Genomic DNA, 18,711 nt, shown 5'->3' on the forward strand with positions numbered 1-18,711 from the left:
TATTCTGCTCTGAACCTCTTTCATGTGAGGGTGAAACTCTTTTATTCTGCAAACCTCTGAAACCCAACCCAATGTTCCTTAAAGCTGCTCTGAACCTCTCATGCTAAAGTTACAGTGTGTTGATAGTTGTTGTTGGACCGTGTTGAGCACGCTGTGTTCTTGAAATAAAGCTTTGTTTTTTACAATATTCCACTCAAAACCTCTTTTCTTCTCATTGTTTGATATTTAAACCGCGTCGCCCAACTGCGCCCCCCCCCCAAAAAAATTCACCAGCCGCCACTGCTCACTCGCACATATGCATACACACACACAGACAAGTAGACAAAGACACACACACACACACACACAGAGTGTTGGCATCAAGTGTTTGACAAAGCCATTGATAGTTTCCAGACAAACAATACGCACACAGACACATACACAAAGAAGAGGAAATCAGTTTATAATACACACACACAAACAGACACACTCACACACCGGTAATTCTGGACATCATCAAACACTCCAGTAACTACAACAACTTCCCGTTTCCCTAAACCCATTTCCTGCCTGGCGAGGCCGCCGTCTCCATGGCAACGAGGACGGACAAACGGGCCGAAAGGATCAAACAATAAAAAACTCATAAAATACCAGAACAGTGGATGGAAAATAACAATAATGATCAATATCAACGAGCTCAGGACGGTAATCCCAGGGTTATTTTTAACTTTCCCCACACAGTCACAACGCGACGTTAGACTTGAATAACACACACACTGTTGCGCAATCCAAAAAGCTACAATTAACTAACCCTACAAAATAAGAGCGCGTCGTCCATCCGTTCTTACATTAGTTTTAGGTTCATTGTAAGTTTATCATATTCTTCTTATTCTACTGGTGGTTTAAAACAGAAAAAACAAATTTATTATTCAGTATAATCATCATTACATAGATTTTTTTTGTCATTATTTGAATACACATCCACACACACACACACACACACTGTTTCTTATAGTCCCTCTTCTATGACGCTATGATTCTAGCCCAGAGACAATAGTTATATTGGATGAAATAAATACATGAAAACAGACACACACACACACACACACGCATAGAGACACAGACACACACACAGAGACACGCACAGACACAAACAGACACACACACATTGTTACAGACACGCACACACTCACTCACATACACTCACACACACACACACACGCAGCAGGCCTCGGTCCATCCTTAATGCTCTGCCTGAGATTTGTTGAATCACACTAATAACATCCTGTGATGTTTGTTTAACGCGGTTCAGCCTGTAATGACTTCTGTGTTCTAGTCTGCTGCTAAAGGCCCTCTGAAGGAACCATATGGGTCCTGATTTTCACACACACACACACACACACCCCTTTTGGGTGTAGCTATGAAACCATGAGCGCCAGCCAACGGTACGGGAAAACATTTAGGGCCGTTTTAAGACATCTGGTATCATCTCTAAACTCATTTATCTTCCATAAATCCATCAGATACAGATCCTCCATGTTTGAGACATTTGAAAAAGAAGAAAAAAAGCCAATTAGAAATCCCTTGCACCCCGTTTCAAACCAAATTTCAAAAGCATGAATCATCATGAATGCAAGAAGAGAGCATTGAGCACGCCAGCGTTGCATGCACACGCACACAGCATTGGAAATGGTTTTAAGTGAACTCACCACTCTGGGCTTGGTCTTCTGTGGGGCGGCTGTGGATGCGGCGTCCTCGGTGCTCTTCTTCTGTGGTCCAGCTTCCGTAATTCCACTGGTGCTGGTCTCGCCGGGCCCTTCCAAAGCCAACACCGAACCCTCTGCTCCATCCCTGGCCCCTGGAGGAGGAGGAGGAGGAGGCCCTGGACCCTCAGCCGTGCTCAGGTTCAGAATATATTTCTGGGTCACGGTCTCCAGAGACGGGGCCCGGTCTCCCGGAGGTTTACTCTGAGTGTCTGCGGTGGGGGGCGTCGAGAGGGAGTCCACTTCCTTCAGTGGCTGGAGGTGGGGAGGCGGGGAGATGGGGAGGAAGGTGGCGGGTTCGCTGGCGTGGCGGACGTGCTTGGGTCTCGCTCTGGGTTTGGCTTGTGGCAGCGTGGGGAGGGGCGGGGTGAGGTCACCGCGGGGGTCCTCCTGATCCTCCGAACCCGGCTCCGAGGGCTCAAACGGGTCCTCGTGGGGGAAGAAGTGAGCCAGCCGATTTGGGCGCTTCCTCGCCGGCCGACGCACCATCCTGGGTGACAGGACTTCAGCCAGCATCAGGTTGAAGTTAAACTTCTGCACCTCCACCTCTTCTCCGTCGTCGTGGTCGTGGGCGGCGCGGTCAGACTGGGAACGAGCTTTCACTTTGTTCGCGCTCGGCGACGCGTCTTCTGGCTTCGCTTCTGGCTCCCACCGCTCCTCTCGCTGCTCGCTCAGGATCGGCTCGCTGCTGGAAGGCGGGATCTGACCCGGTTGATCCGACTCGCCGATTGGCCCGGCGCCGCCGGACAGACCTTTGCCCTGAGGGTCGCTGTGGGAAAGTAAAGGGGCATCGCTACGCCTGCTGGGGTCGCTGAACGACTTCTTCTTGGGGGCTTTGCCGTGGTCGTCCGTCATCAGCCGGTCCATGGCGCCGGGCTCGGCGACGATGCTCCTGATCACGCCGCTGTAGTCGTGAACGCCGTCGTCCCGGAGCCCGCCGTCGCTGCAAACCGACAAAACGCTGGCCGCGCTGCCCTTATACTCCGACAACGCGGCCACGGCGGGGGAATCCGCTGGAGCGCCGCCTCCGCCGCCTTTGATGGATAGGGATCCCAATAGGTTGCTGTCCACGGAGGAAAAATTGCTATTCCCTTCTTCTGTCGCAGAGCAGTGGCGCTGAGGCATGGGGTCGCTGAGGGAGCGGTACACGGTGGACTCCCCGCTTCCGGCCGCCGTCGCCGACTCCGCGTTGCCGCCGTTACTGGAATCGGAGCTCGTGTTGGTGACACCAGACGGGGAGAACTTGCGCCTCCGGCGGATGGAACTGGGGGTTGCGGGGGCTTCAAGTCCTCCCGCCGCGCCAGCACACCTCTGCGGCGCGTTGGCGTTGACGTCCTCGCCGGTCGCGTTAATGTCGATACCGGCGGGGCCGCTCAGCTCCGCGGCGATACCGTCGCTCTCAGGCGAGGAGGGAGGTACGCCGACATCCTTCGGACGGTTCGTACACTTCCCGCCGTTCTCCGCCGCCTCGTGTCTTTCCTGCTCGAACGCCTCCGCCTGATGGAGAGCCGATTGCTTCCACACGGTGACCGGCTGCCCGAGCACGTCCTTGGCGATTCGCGACCCCAGATTAACCCCCGCCAAGCCCAGGAACGACCTGTCGGAGGGGTCGCTCGGGCCCGTCTCCGGCTCCGTCACGATCCCCTCGTCCGTCAGACTAGACTCGTGGCCCGAGAGCTCGTCCACGGAGCGGTCGTAGAACATGCTTTCCTCCGAGTCGCCCTTCAGCAACGCTCCCTCCGTCTCTCGGCTCCGTCTCTTCGCCTTCTCCCCGTACTCTGCGCCCCGGCTGTTTAGCTTCTCCGGCAGCTGCTCACTTTGTCCATCCCTCTCGCTGCTCTCCCTCTCCCCGTTCTCTCTCTCCCTCTCATGTTTATCCCTGTCTTTTGAGTTTTTTAACTCGGCCCCTCGAGCCACCCTCGCCTGTTCCTCTGCACTTCCTCGCGCTCTCTCCTGTTCCTCGTTCGTTTCCTTGACCTGGAAACAATCGTCTTCGGTCCTCCTCACTTCGACGTCATCTTCTTCTCTCGTGCCCATCTGGCAGATATCTCGAATGACCTGCCTGGCTTCCTGCACGTACCTCTCCTGCAATGGAGTCGGCATCCCTTCCCCCTCATCGTCATCAAATCCGTAATCCCTCATTCTCTGTCGTCTCCCGACCCCGAAATCGCCCCCATCGCTTTCTACTTCCCTCTCTGACACCCTGTCTCCGTCACCCTCTCCGTCCACATCGAGCTGCTGCTCAGAGGAGCTCCTCTTCGCGGCGCCGCCCGACAAGTAACACCTCACCGCCGCGGTGGGTTTGTCCGAATAGGTGAAGGACTTTGCACGCCGCAGGGTGGCGGTCAAGTCTTTCAGCGACGGCCGACGACCAGAAGGTAGCAGATTGCCGCCTTGGTTCCGCGAGCCCATCCTGTACACCGGGGACCCGTCCGAGACCCCGGATTTGTCTCCACTCGTTTTTCGCACTTTGAGCTCCGACAGATCGGATTTTAGAAAGCTTAAGAGCGACATCGTCTCCGAGGTGATGTCAGGGTTGGAGATGGATATTTTGTTTTTAGCATCATCATCCACTCCATCCGCAGTCTCGCCACCCCTAACTCCTGCCGATGCCCTACCAAGTACACTAGATAAGGGGGTGACTGAAGGCACAATCTTGGGGCACACCCGCACGGGGTCACAGGAGTAGTTATCCCCGTGGCCAAAGCTTGGGGAACGGTACATGGTAAAATTCCCATGGTATGTTTTACTCAGCACGGACAAGGAGGGAGCGGTCCCGCCTCCTTTTCCACCGCGGTTGGTGCAGCCGGCCTGGTCCTCCTCCTTCAGCGTCTCGGTGCTGGAGTATCGACTGCCGCAAAGCGAACCACCGGGACTGGAAACAAAAGGTGGAATATTGACCTTTGACACTCGCGACACACCAGGAAGTGCCGTGGATGTCCCAGGTGAGACGATGCGCTCCCACTGCTGCACCCTGGCTCTGTTACTGCGACCGCTGCAGGGTTCTCTCGCAGCGGGGCTCCGAGATGCCGTTTCCCCTCCCGCGTTCTGCTGGCGTTGCCTCTCCAGATGCTCCATCGTTAAGGCCGCGTCGCGGTCGCTGTCTTCCGATTCGCCGTCGTGATCGTCGTCGTCATCGCGCCCCGTTGCGTGAGCGGCTCCGGTGATCTTCTTCTTCTTTCGCAGCGAGCGGCGGCGCACCGCCTCTCGACTTTGTGGGCCTACAGAACCGGGACTGTCCTCCTCGCTGCCCGAGGACCTGCCGATGCCCTTTGCACCCCACCAGCCATTTTTACTGCGGGATAAATAGCTGCCTCCTCCTCGCTCAGCGGTGGCCCTTTCTCCTGCTCGGTGGGAGATGGAAGGAGGTGGTCCAGAAGAAACACTAGGACCGTCTCCTCCACCTCCTCTTCTTTTCCTGTTGTCCTCCTCCTCTTCGTCTCCGGAGCTAAACCTCCAGCGGGAGCCGAGAGGGGAGACGAGTCTGGCTGGGGCTCTCGGCTCGGTGGAGAGAGGTACAGTAGAGGAGGAGGAGGTAATGGCTTGATCTGGACCTGGAGCAGAGGAGGAGGTGGGGGCTGGTGCTCCAGAGGAGCTATGCGAGGAATGTAAACTATCCCTGGGCAGCCCGACCCCCTGTCTATCCCTTCTCTCCCTCACTGTCGGACGCTGGAGAGAGGAGGAGGCGCAGCGGGAGGCGGTGTCCAAGCTCTCCGATCGACTCAGAGACAAAGTAGCAGGGGGTTGAAGGTCAGGGCCGGGGTCAGATGTCAGCCTCGTCGTCCCAAGGGTCTTGCGGGTGGCGGCCTCCGAGTCAGCGCCGGGACTGCGAGACCTGTACGGAGACGGGTCGATCCTCTGGTAGCGACTACGGCCGCTTTGAAAAGTATTTACGCCAGAAACGTTGACGTCGTGAGAGCTTTGCGTCTCCAAGTCCGCCTCCTCGTCATTCGAGTGCTGCCGGTGGTCAGTTTTGGGGTTAGGGTCCATGCCGCGATAACAATTATCTACAACGGTGCTTTGAGCATCTATGCATTGCCCATGCGGAGACAGGACACCGGCTTCATGAGCAAAGGTGCAAGGAGAGACTTTGTCCCCTCTGTCCGAGAGAGGAGACCCCTCACCGGGGCCGAGCTCGGGTAAATGTCCCCTGCCGACCGCTTTTAGATTCTCCGCGTCGGTCTTGTGCTTCGTGCCTTGACTCTCGTCGAATAGTTGTCTGATTTTGTTGACGCTGGGCCACTTGTCAGGGTGCAGGGGGATAAAGTCACCGTGGTGGCCTCTGTGAGACGCACAGGGTGGGGGGACCCCTCCGAGGGGAACATCCTCTTCCTCCTCCACAGTCAAAGTATTTTTAGGATCAGCGGCACATGCATTGATTTGTGAATATTCTCTCTTACCGGAGTTGCAGTCAGTTGATGCACGTTTTAAAACGTTCTTCTTCCTCTCCGAGTCCGACACCGAGTCCGTTTCGGAGTGAAACTTCTGCACCGTGGTGACGTCACTCTCCTGGAAACATCCACCGCCGCCGCTGTCCTCGCGAAAAGATTTACGAGACGCCGGTGACCGGTCTCCCGTCGAGCTCCTGGCCCGGGGAAGAGTGCTGCTCCCCGGCGTCACTGCCGCGCCTTCTCCCGGTGCGGAGGCTCCGTGCGTCCCGGTGGCGGAGCTGCTGCTGCTGCTGAAGCGCTCGGTGAGCTGTCGGATGGATGGAGAAATGGAGGAGTTCCTCTTGGGATCTGCGGTCGAGAGGCCGGCTGCGGAGGAGACGGTGGAGGTGGAGATTTTGGAAACTTTTCGTGACACGCTGACATTACGCGTCGCTGTGCCGGGCTCCGGGGGGAGCAGGGCGCCGCCGCCGCCACCGGCCGCCTCCAGACCCTCCGGTGTGCGTCGTTGCTCCTCACCCCCGTTGGAGCTCCAGGACTTTTTTTTAAGAGAAACGCTTCGGTACACGGTCACATTCTTCCTCTCTCGCGCTGCCATTGTTCATGTCTCTCTTTTGTTGAGGCTTTTCACGCAAACATTTTCACTCCGATCCGAGGATCCTTTTTGGAGTCGCGGTCCATGTTCCCCAAAAAAAACCTCCTAACGGCGAGATTACCGACAACAGTCACCGACAACAATCACTCGTTTTCAAACACGTAACTCTCGGTGAATCCAGAGGGAATCCCACTTACATGTTGTCGGTTCCCACCCCCTCAAAAAAAACGAATCCGTGCGCGGAAGTAAAGCGCAAAAAACTTTTGTTTGGCTCCCCAAAAAACTTTCTCACAACCTGTTCACAAACACACAACAATCCGCTTGTTAATCCCTTAATATGTTCCAAACTCTCTCGCTCTCTCTCTCTCTCCGGGTTCAACTCGCGTGCACGAGGCCCGACGCGTCGCCCACTTCTAATCCCCCCCACACACACACACACAAAAGTGTTTGTGGGATTCCTTATTTTGGCACGATTTGGTTTTCCGTGACTTGTGTTGTTTTTTGCATGTTTAATGCCTGAGATAGGGCAGAGAGAGGGGGGGGGGGCAGGGGGGCGGGACTAAGGGGTAGAAGGGGCTGTCATAGCCCCCCAGCCCCCCTCGGGGATTCAGAGGAAAAGCTTTCTTTTTATGTGCGTGTGTGTGTGTGCGCGTGTATCCGTGTGTGTGTGTTGATAAAGGGCCGATACTGTGTAATTATAGCCCATTCCAGGAGCATCAGACAGAAAACTACACATTCAGAGACACACGTTGGACCTGCAGCCTCGTTTGTAAATATCCATAAGAACATTATTCACTTTAATTCAACCATATGCATTTAAAGATACAGTAGACACTCAGAGCAGGTATGTCTTCTGCAGAGGTAAACACTAGTTAATGTTTATGAATGAGAGATATACACTTACATATCCAGCTCATACCGCAGTGAAATAGGCCCTCAGTCTATGGTTTTCCCCACTTGTTCATTAAACTCTGCACTCAGGAAATCCATTGAAAATATATTAGTACAGTTAAAAGTTGTCATCAGATACATACTTATGCTATTTATGGACTTTAAGGCAGAGTTCCACAGTGATGCACTTTATTTATTTCCATCCTACTTCGGCAATGTTCAACCAACAGCTTGATTTCACAATGTGTGATGATGCTGGAGAAATAAGAGGGTCAGCATTCAATAAACATATGTTTTACTCATGCTCAATAGACTTATATGTTTTACTTTTTAAATCACATCTTAAAACCCATTTTAAATGATGTCCTTTTATGCAGTTCTTTGGTTCCCCTATAATTTATAAATATAAAGTATGTATATATAGATGTAGTTAGTGTTGCCTTGATTCTCTGTAGAGTGCTTTAAACTCTGTTTTGAAAGGTGCTATATAAATAAAGTTATTATTATTATTATTATTATTATTATTAATATTATTACCACTGATGCCCAATAACTGTTAAATGTTTGACTTCTTTTAAATCACTTCTTAAAACCTATAATTATAGTGATTTCGTCCTTTTATGCAGTTCTTTGGTTCCCCTATAATTGAGTTTGTCTGTTGTTCTTTATTTTGTATTTTTACCATACCATTTGTTTTGCCTTGATTCTCTGTCGATCAATTTGTAAACCCTGTCTTTAAAGGTGCTATATAAAAATAAAGTTGTTATTATCATTATTATTATTATTATTATTATTATTGCATGTTGCTTCCCGCGTGGTTCAACAGGTCCTTTTTGTCCCACAGAGTTTCTGGTGTCACGTTCCCTTACAGAGGAGCTGCTGACTGCAGCGCCCCCTACAGGCCGACCTGCTCATTGCAGGCTCACAAGTGGATAATGGACTTTTGCACATTTTTAGGAGTTGCATTCAACATCCTGAACATTAATACTGCAGCAGACACATATTTACTTTGTGAAGACACGCCTACCTGAGTAGAGAAGGAAGTGGCTCTCGTGTTGTTGGCCGAGCTTCTCCCGGTGCATCATGGGAAATTGCATCGAGTTCAGCGCACTGCTCTCATACTTTTTTGGGGATAATGCTTTTTGCCCCCAATAAATTCCAAGTTAATTTCTAGCAGACATGTTGCCAGAGAGAACCAATACTCAATATATATATATATATATATATATATTTATATATATATAAATATATACATATAAATAAATGTACATATATATTTATAAATCTAAATATATAAATAATATATATAAATAAATATGTATATATATATAAATAAATATATATGAATATATAAATGAATATGTATATATATATAAATAAATATATATGAATATATATATATATATATTAGTAGTGTTTTTGTGTCCCATCTTTCATCCTTAATGTTGTTAACTGAACACAAACATGTGCTCTCCTCTTTGTTTACCTTTTCTTTCTCACGTCTCCACGCTCCCACTGGCTACTGCAGTGTTTAACATCACTTTGCTATGAATTGTGGGTAATTCCCTTGGGCAAAGTCTGCATCTCATGTTGACTTACGGAGAAAGGGTTCACAGAGTAAAGGGCTCCACATGTCCAGAGCCCGCAAACACATTTAGTTCACCTGTAAATTCACCTGTTGAGTTGACTCGAGTCAGGAAGCTTTCAGGGTGCAGTTCAGATCAATGTGAGTCGGGATAATATAGACAATATGTTCACTGTAAATGTTCATTTAGTCTGAAAGAAGAATAAGAAATTATTCATAGAGCCTTCAGACCCCCTAGAGGGCCTTCATGTACCACTAGAGGGCCTTCAGACCCCCTAGAGGGTCTTCATGTACCCCTAGAGGGCCTTCAGACCCCCTAGAGGGCCTTCATGTACCCCTAGAGGGCCTTCAGACCCCCTAGAGGGCCTTCACTTATTACCCCCTAGAGGGCCTTCAGACCCCCTAGAGGGCCTTCAGACCCCCTAGAGGGCCTTCACTTATTACCCCCTAGAGGGCCTTCAGACCCCCTAGAGGGCCTTCACTTATTACCCCCTAGAGGGCCTTCAGACCCCCTAGAGGGCCTTCACGTACCCCCTAGAGGGCCTTCACTTATTACCCCCTAGAGGGCCTTCAGACCCCCTAGAGGGCCTTCACTTATTACCCCCTAGAGGGCCTTCACATACCCCCTAGAGGGCCTTCAGACCCCCTAGAGGGCCTTCACTTATTACCCCCTAGAGGGCCTTCACTTATTACCCCCTAGAGGGCCTTCAGACCCCCTAGAGGGCCTTCACTTATTACCCCCTAGAGGGCCTTCAGACCCCCTAGAGGGCCTTCACTTATTACCCCCTAGAGGGCCTTCAGACCCCCTAGAGGGCCTTCACTTATTACCCCCTAGAGGGCCTTCACATACCCCCTAGAGGGCCTGCAGACCCCCTAGAGGGCCTTCACTTATTACCCCCTAGAGGGCCTTCACATACCCCCTAGAGGGCCTTCAGACCCCCTAGAGGGCCTTCACATACCCCCTTGAGGGCCTTCAGACCCCCTAGAGGGCCTTCAGACCCCCTAGAGGGCCTTCACGTACCCCCTAGATCTCATAGTCGTGTGATCTCATGTGATCTCATGTGATCTCATGTTTCATAGTTCCAGCCATCAGACTCTGAGCTGAAGAACTGAGACACAGAATCTGAGTCAAATGTTTTATTGAAGCTAAAGAAGCATCGACACCATGAATAAACAAAGCTTCACCCTTAAAACCGCTACATTCAGAGTTATAGATGAACACGGTCTTCGTTAATAAATGTCAAAGTACTCTTTATGCAGAATAAACCCTTTCAGAGAGCTTTACTCTCATAAACAGCGTGTTCTTGGATCATTATTACTCATGTAAGCAGCATTCTAACGCGGCAGCAGGTTGATAAACACAGATTAATATTCTATAAACTCAAATCAATGTACCAACTAGAACCCTGGAGGGTCTCCTGCTGGAGCCTTTCCTAAAGGTTCTACCAGGAACCGAGCGTTCCACCTAGAACTCACTGTGGGTTCCTCATGAGGTTCCTGAAGAGGAGGAGAAGGAAAGGGTTCTGGGGAGAACCTCAGAACCTGTTCAGAACCCGTATTTCTGAGAGGAGAACCTGAAGCTGACAGATGGATGGAGTGGAGGAAGAGGCTGAAGGACTATGGGATGGAAACAGAGTACTTCACAGAAAAAGGGTCTGCATTGGGTTCTTTGAGGAAGAAGAAAAGGAGGAAGAGGAGGAAGAGGAGGAGAAAGGAAGCGTCTGACCAGAGTGGATTGACAGAACATTACAGCTCATCGCAACTCTTCTTCTTCTTGGTCTCCTTCTCTTCTTTGTGGAAGACTTTTCCATCCGACTGTTTCTTCCAGCTCAGCTTGATGTCGTCGTTCAGCCCCTGGTCCTCCAGCTTCTGTTTGAGCTGAAACATGGAGAGAAGGACTCTTCACTAGACTCCTGTTCCCTTACATCCTGCATCCTTGCTCTCTTCATGTGAAGCTCTAGAACTCTTCTTCACTAGACTTGTTCCCTTACATCCTGCATCCTTTCTCTCTCTGGCCTCATGTGGAAGCTCTAGAATTCTTCTTTACTAGACTTGTTCCCTTACATCCTGCATCCTTTCTCTCTCTGGCCTCATGTGGAAGCTCTAGAATTCTTCTTCACTAGACTTGTTCCCTTACATCCTGTATCCTTTCTCTCTCTGTCCTCATGTGGAAGCTCTAGAACTCTTCTTCACTAGACTTGTTCCCTTACATCCTGCATCCTTTCTCTCTCTGTCCTCATGTGGAAGCTCTAGAACTCTTCTTCACTAGACTTGTTCCCTTACATCCTGCATCCTTTCTCTCTCTGTCCTCATGTGAAGCTCTATAATTCTTCTTTACTAAACTTGTTCCCTTACATCCTGCATCCTTTCTCTCTCTGTCCTCATGTGGAAGCTCTAGAATTCTTCTTCACTAGACTTGTTCCCTTACATCCTGCATCCTTTCTCTCTCTGTCCTCATGTGAAGCTCTAGAATTCTTCTTCACTAGACTTGTTCCCTTACATCCTGCATCCTTTCTCTCTCTGTCCTCATGTGAAGCTCTAGAATTCTTCTTCACTAGACTTGTTCCCTTACATCCTGCATCCTTTCCTCCTCGTGTGAAGTCCACTCCATCTCATGCACCACCTGTTGCTCTGTTGTTAACGAGAGGAAGGTGTACCTTCTTCAAGAGGTTCTCCGTCACCACGGGGTCGTTCAGATCCAGAGCGGAGTCTCTTTTCTCCAGCCTCACCTTCACCACTCGCTTCGAAACAGGAACGTCTAAAAAACAAACAACAACATCAGTCACGACATGTCTGGCTGATAATAATCAACATCCTTGAATGTTTAACACGTTGAATGGTGAAAGAGAAAAGTCTGGTAATGTATGACTGGTGCAAGAACAGCTTAGCTTAGACTTGTTGCGTCACTCAAGCCACAAGTCCACCTTTAGAGACCGAGGGACTGACAGCTCACCGGTGTAGCAGATGAATGCTGACTTGGCGTCACAGTCCAGGGTCTCCCATAGTCCATCGGCACTGAAGTCTGCTGCCACACAGGCCTCAGAGGAGTCCTTAAAGCCAAGAGGCTGCCCAGGACCCCAGTACGCAAATGAGGAGTCACTCCCATCAGACCACTTCCACGGTTCCCTGTGAAGGCCGATCCAGACGAACTCTCCAGAGGGATCCGTGTTGCGTGCCATCAGGTTCTCCTGCTCGTTCCTCACAATGGCCAGGTCTGTGTGGTGCGCTCTGCAGTGGGCCTGAGTCCACGTCATCGAGGTGGCAATGAGGACAAATGGGTTTGGCCCTGAAAGGAGACCAGAGTGAAGTGCTAAGTAGAGGAAGACCGGTTTATTGTTCCTAGTCCTCTATGTGACCTCAGTTTAGTCCTCTATGTGACCTCAGTTTAGTCCTCTATGTGACCTCAGTTTAGTCCTATGTGACCTCAGTTTAGTCCTATGTGACCTCAGTTTAGCCCTATGTGACCTCAGTTTAGCCCTAGTCCTCTGTGTGACCTCAGTTTAGCCCTAGTCCTCTGTGTGACCTCAGTTTAGCCCTAGTCCTCTATGTGACCTCAGTTTAGTCCTAGTCCTCTATGTGACCTCAGTTTAGTCCTGGTCCTCTATGTGACCTCAGTTTAGTCCTAGTCCTCTTTGTGAACTGAGTTAAGTCCTAGTCCTCTATGTGACCTCAGTTTAGTCCTGGTCCTCTATGTGACCTCAGTTTAGTACTAGTCCTCTTTGTGAACTGAGTTAAGTCCTAGTCCTCTATGTGACCTCAGTTTAGTCCTATGTGACCTCAGTTTAGCCCTAGTCCTCTGTGTGACCTCAGTTTAGTCCTGGTCCTCTATGTGACCTCAGTTTAGTCCTCTATGTGACCTCAGTTTAGCCCTAGTCCTCTATGTGACCTCAGTTTAGTCCTGGTCCTCTATGTGACCTCAGTTTAGTCCTAGTCCTCTTTGTGAACTGAGTTAAGTCCTAGTCCTCGATGTGACCTCAGTTTAGTCCTAGTCCTCTATGTGACCTCAGTTTAGTCCTAGTCCTCTATGTGACCTCAGCTTAGTCCTAGTCCTCTATGTGACCTCAGTTTAGTCCTAGTCCTCTATATGACCTCAGTTTAGTCCTAGTCCTCTATGTGACCTCAGTTTAGCCCTAGTCCTCTGTGTGACCTCAGTTTAGCCCTAGTCCTCTATGTGACCTCAGTTTAGTCCTGGTCCTCTATGTGACCTCAGTTTAGTCCTAGTCCTCTTTGTGAACTGAGTTAAGTCCTAGTCCTCGATGTGACCTCAGTTTAGTCCTAGTCCTCTATGTGACCTCAGTTTAGTCCTAGTCCTCTATGTGACCTCAGCTTAGTCCTAGTCCTCTATGTGACCTCAGTTTAGTCCTAGTCCTCTATATGACCTCAGTTTAGCCCTAGTCCTCTATGTGACCTCAGTTTAGTCCTGGTCCTCTATGTGACCTCAGTTTAGTCCTAGTCCTCTATATGACCTCAGTTTAGCCCTAGTCCTCTGTGTGACCTCAGTTTAGCCCTAGTCCTCTATGTGACCTCAGTTTAGCCCTAGTCCTCTATGTGACCTCAGTTTAGTCCTGGTCCTCTATGTGACCTCAGTTTAGTCCTAGTCCTCTTTGTGAACTGAGTTAAGTCCTAGTCCTCGATGTGACCTCAGTTTAGTCCTAGTCCTCTATGTGACCTCAGTTTAGTCCTAGTCCTCTATGTGACCTCAGCTTAGTCCTAGTCCTCTATGTGACCTCAGTTTAGTCCTAGTCCTCTATATGACCTCAGTTTAGTCCTAGTCCTCTATGTGACCTCAGTTTAGTCCTAGTCCTCTATGTGACCTCAGTTTAGTCCTAGTCCTCTATATGACCTCAGCTTAGTCCTAGTCCTCTATGTGACCTCAGCTTAGTCCTAGTCCTCTATGTGACCTCAGTTTAGTCCTAGTCCTCTTTGTGAACTGAGTTAAGTCCTGGTCCTCTATGTGACCTCAGTTTAGTCCTAGTCCTCGATATGACCTCAGTTTAGTCCTAGTCCTCTATGTGACCTCAGCTTAGTCCTAGTCCTCTATGTGACCTCAGTTTAGTCCTCTATGTGACCTCAGTTTAGTCCTAGTCCTCTATGTGACCTCAGTTTAGTCCTCTATGTGACCTCAGTTTAGTCCTAGTCCTCTTTGTGAACTGCGTTTAGTCCTAGTCCTCTATGTGACCTCAGCTTAGTCCTAGTCCTCTTTGTGAACTGAGTTAAGTCCTGGTCCTCTATGTGACCTCAGTTTAGTCCTAGTCCTCGATATGACCTCAGTTTAGTCCTAGTCCTCTATATGACCTCAGCTTAGTCCTAGTCAGTTAAGTCCTAGTCCTCTATGTGACCTCAGTTTAGTCCTAGTCCTCTATGTGACCTCAGTTTAGTCCTGGTCCTCTATGCGACCTCAGTTTAGTCCTCTATGTGAACTGAGTTTAGTCCTAGTCCTCTATATGACCTCAGTTTAGTCCTAGTCCTCTTTGTGAACTGAGTTTAGTCCTAGTCCTCTATATGACCTCAGCTTAGTCCTAGTCAGTTTAGTCCTAGTCCTCTATGTGACCTCAGTTTAGTCCTAGTCCTCGATATGACCTCAGCTTAGTCCTAGTCCTCTATGTGACCTCAGTTTAGTCCTAGTCCTCTATGTGACCTCAGTTTAGTCCTCTATGTGACCTCAGTTTAGTCCTAGTCCTCTTTGTGAACTGAGTTTAGTCCTAGTCCTCTATATGACCTCAGTTTAGTCCTAGTCCTCTTTGTGAACTGAGTTTAGTCCTAGTCCTCTATATGACCTCAGCTTAGTCCTAGTCAGTTAAGTCCTAGTCCTCTATGTGACCTCAGTTTAGTCCTAGTCCTCTATGTGACCTCAGTTTAGTCCTGGTCCTCTATGTGACCTCAGTTTAGTCCTCTATGTGACCTCAGTTAAGTCCTAGTCCTCTATGTGACCTCAGTTTAGTCCTGGTCCTCTATGTGACCTCAGTTTAGTCCTGGTCCTCTATGTGACCTCAGTTTAGTCCTGGTCCTCTATGTGACCTCAGTTCAGTCCTAGTCCTCTATGTGACCTCAGTTTAGTCCTAGTCCTCTATGTGACCTCAGTTTAGTCCTCTATGTGACCTCAGTTTAGTCCTAGTCCTCTATGTGACCTCAGTTTAGTCCTCTATGTGACCTCAGTTTAGTCCTAGTCCTCTTTGTGAACTGAGTTTAGTCCTAGTCCTCTATATGACCTCAGTTTAGTCCTAGTCCTCTTTGTGAACTGAGTTTAGTCCTAGTCCTCTATATGAGCTCAGCTTAGTCCTAGTCAGTTAAGTCCTAGTCCTCTATGTGACCTCAGTTTAGTCCTAGTCCTCTATGTGACCTCAGTTTAGTCCTGGTCCTCTATGTGACCTCAGTTTAGTCCTCTATGTGACCTCAGTTTAGTCCTGGTCCTCTATGTGACCTCAGTTAAGTCCTAGTCCTCTATGTGACCTCAGTTTAGTCCTCTATGTGACCTCAGTTTAGTCCTTTATGTGACCTCAGTTAAGTCCTAGTCCTCTATGTGACCTCAGTTTAGTCCTAGTCCTCTATGTGACCTCAGTCTAGTCCTAGTCCTCTATGTGACCTCAGTTTAATCCTGGTCCTCTATGTGGCCTCAGTTTAGTCCTGGTCCTCTACAGACCTCCATTAGTACTGACTCCACTCTGCTGGTGTCCCAGGACTTATTGCTGGAGGGAGAACCAGATCCAGGACTGAGAGCGGCAGCCTGTCAGACCTCGTAGCTGCAGTCCAATGAGAAGTCTTCTAAAGGGACCCAGGTGCTCAGAGACACTACCACCTTCCTCCACAGGGGGCGCCAGAATCAACACAAAAGTAAAGGTCCTTTTAATAACTTCTAGAACATTCTCACCTGTGGCATCGAAGCAGAGCGACTTCCCGGCCCAATTACAGTCGTAGTCGGCCCAAAGCCCGGAAGTCATCCCGACACAGTTTTCTCCACTGTGGGCGTCGTTTGGTTCTCCTCGATGCCACGATCTGAAATCCTGCTCTCCGGGTTTGAAGAAACTTGGGTTTGACAGCGACCACCTCCAGTTGCCCATGAGATGGTACAGTCCGATCCAGGCTCGCTGAAAGCAACATGTCATTGTGATATAAAGAAAGACTTTCTAATGATGCTAACAGCGCTAACACAGATGTTTGATGGACTAAAGTACTCAAGTAAAGTCCCAGAACAAACTGAGGTCCAGTTCACCTGCTCACCTGAGTGTCATATTTCAGACCACCTGTCACTGACGTCATGAAACTCACCGAGGGGACGGTTCCCATGAGGTCCTCGGGGCCTCCAGGTCCTCGTGGCCTCCAGGTCCTCAGGGCCTCCAGGTCCTCGTGGCCTCCAGGTCCTCGTGGCCTCCAGGTCCTCGGGGCCTCCAGGTCCTCGTGGGTCCTCGTGGTCTCCAGGTCCTCGGGGCCTCCAGGTCCTCGGGGCCTCCAGGTCCTCGGGGCCTCCAGGTCCTCGTGGTCTCCAGGTCCTCGGGGCCTCCAGGTCCTCGGGGTCTCCAGGTCCTCGGGGCCTCCAGGTCCTCGTGGTCTCCAGGTCCTCGGGGCCTCCAGGTCCTCGTGGTCTCCAGGTCCTCGGGGCCTCCAGGTCCTCGGGGCCTCCAGGTCCTCGTGGCCTCCAGGTCCTCGGGGCCTCCAGGTCCTCGGGGCCTCCAGGTCCTCGGGGTGCTCTCTGCAGTCGAGCTGTGCGTCCCTCCTGGTCTCCGGCTCTTCAGCGACATGGAGGCGCCGGACGGCGTTGAGGAGCCGGAGCTCCTGGGGGACACGTTTCATATTCATGACTGAGCTCACGCATGCAAATGATCATTTCACATGAAAGTAAAACAAGAAAACAAAGAAGTGAGAGGAATGTCACCGGGACGGGCTGTGAAACAGGATTATAATCACGTGGAAGAGGATGAAAAGATATTAAAGTCTTGAATGACACGTCGATGACGGTCAGGAGAAGTTTGTCCATCCTCGTCTCCTCTCTGGTCTCCTCTCTGGTCTCCTCTCTCGTCTCCTCTCTGGTCCTCTGGTCTCCTCTGGTCTCCTCTCTGGTCTCCTCTCTGGTCTCCTCTCTGGTCTCCTCTCTGGTCTCCTCTCTGGTCTCCTCTCTGGTCTCCTCTCTGGTCTCCTCTCTCGTCTCCTCTCGTCTCCTCTCTGGTCTCCACCCGGCCTCCTGCCCCTCTCTGGTCTCCACCCGGCCTCCTGCCCCTCTCTGGTCTCCTCTCTCGTCTCCTCTCTGGTCTCCTCTCTCGTCTCCTCTCGTCTCCTCTCTGGTCTCCTCTCTGGTCTCCTCTCTGGTCTCCTCTCTCGTCTCCTCTCTGGTCTCCTCTCTGGTCTCCTCTCCTCTCTGGTCTCCTCTCTGGTCTCCTCTCTGGTCTCCTCTCTGATCTCCTCTCGTCTCCTCTCTGGTCTCCTCTCTCGTCTCCTCTCTGGTCTCCTCTCTGGTCTCCTCTCTGTCTCCTCTCTCGTCTCCTCTCTGGTCTCCTCTCTTGTCTCCTCTCTCGTCTCTTCTCTGGTCTCCTCTCTGGTCTCCTCTCTCGTCTCCTCTCTCGTCTCCTCTCTGGTCTCCTCTCTCGTCTCCTCTCTCGTCTCCTCTCTCGTCTCCTCTCTGGTCTCCTCTCTGGTCTCCTCTCTGGTCTCCTCTCTGGTCTCCTCTCTGGTCTCCTCTCTGGTCTCCTCTCTGGTCTCCTCTCTGGTCCTCTCTGGTCTCCTCTCTGGTCTCCTCTCTGGTCTCCTCTCTGGTCCTCTCTGGTCTCCTCTCTGGTCTCCTCTCTCTGGTCTCCTCTCTGGTCTCCTCTCTGGTCCTCTCTGGTCCTCTCTGGTCTCCTCTGGTCTCCTCTCTGGTCTCCTCTCTGATCTCTTCTCTGGTCTCCTCTCTCGTCTCCTCTCTCGTCTCCTCTTTGGTCTCCTCTCTCGTCTCCTCTCTGATCTCTTCTCTGGTCTCCTCTCTGGTCTCCTCTAGTCCTCTCTGTCTCCTCTCGTCTCCTCTCTGGTCTCCTCTCTGGTCTCCTCTCTCTGGTCCTCTCTGGTCTCCTCTCTGGTCTCCTCTCTCTGGTCCTCTCTGGTCCTCTCTGGTCTCCTCTCTCTGGTCTCCTCTCTGGTCTCCTCTCTCTGGTCTCCTCTCTCTGGTCTCCTCTCTGGTCTCCTCTCTCTGGTCCTCTCTGGTCTCCTCTCTGGTCTCCTCTCTGGTCTCCTCTCTCGTCTCCTCTCTGGTCTCCTCTCCCGCCTCCTCTCTGGTCTCCTCTCTGGTCTCCTCTCTGATCTCTTCTCTCGTCTCCTCTCTGGTCTCCTCTCTGGTCTCCTCTCCCGCCTCCTCTCTGGTCTCCTCTCCCGCCTCCTCTCTGGTCTCCTCTCTGGTCTCCTCTCTGATCTCTTCTCTCGTCTCCTCTCTGGTCTCCTCTCTGGTCTCCTCTCTCATCTCCTCTCTCGTCTCCTCTCTGGTCTCCTCTCTCGTCTCCTCTCTGGTCTCCTCTCCCGCCTCCTCTCTGGTCTCCTCTCTGGTCTCCT

At 50.9% G+C, this 18,711-nt stretch overlaps 2 protein-coding genes across 2 annotated transcripts in view; both read right to left on the reverse strand.

Moving 5' to 3' along the window:
- Positions 1–8,806, reverse strand: part of LOC130210441 (rho guanine nucleotide exchange factor 17-like) — a 55,960-nt gene extending 47,154 nt beyond the window's left edge. Inside the window, exon 1 of the mRNA XM_056440759.1 lies at positions 1,689–8,806. Within this exon, the coding sequence (XP_056296734.1) occupies positions 1,689–6,728 (5,040 nt within the window). The 5' untranslated portion in view covers positions 6,729–8,806. The remainder of the gene's footprint in view (positions 1–1,688) is intronic.
- Positions 8,807–10,217: 1,411 nt separating this feature from the next.
- LOC130211339 (brevican core protein-like) lies at positions 10,218–16,995 on the reverse strand. The gene is made up of 5 exons (XM_056442078.1): positions 16,468–16,995; positions 16,070–16,286; positions 12,155–12,487; positions 11,859–11,959; positions 10,218–11,079 (listed from the first exon to the last, which is right to left on the reverse strand). The coding sequence occupies exons 1-5, from the start codon at positions 16,993–16,995 to the stop codon at positions 10,948–10,950; spliced, it is 1,311 nt and encodes a 436-aa protein (XP_056298053.1). The 3' UTR covers positions 10,218–10,947.
- Positions 16,996–18,711: the final 1,716 nt, after the last annotated feature.

The sequence above is a fragment of the Pseudoliparis swirei genome, chromosome 20, assembly GCF_029220125.1.
Source record: "Pseudoliparis swirei isolate HS2019 ecotype Mariana Trench chromosome 20, NWPU_hadal_v1, whole genome shotgun sequence".
Lineage (NCBI taxonomy): Eukaryota > Metazoa > Chordata > Actinopteri > Perciformes > Liparidae > Pseudoliparis > Pseudoliparis swirei.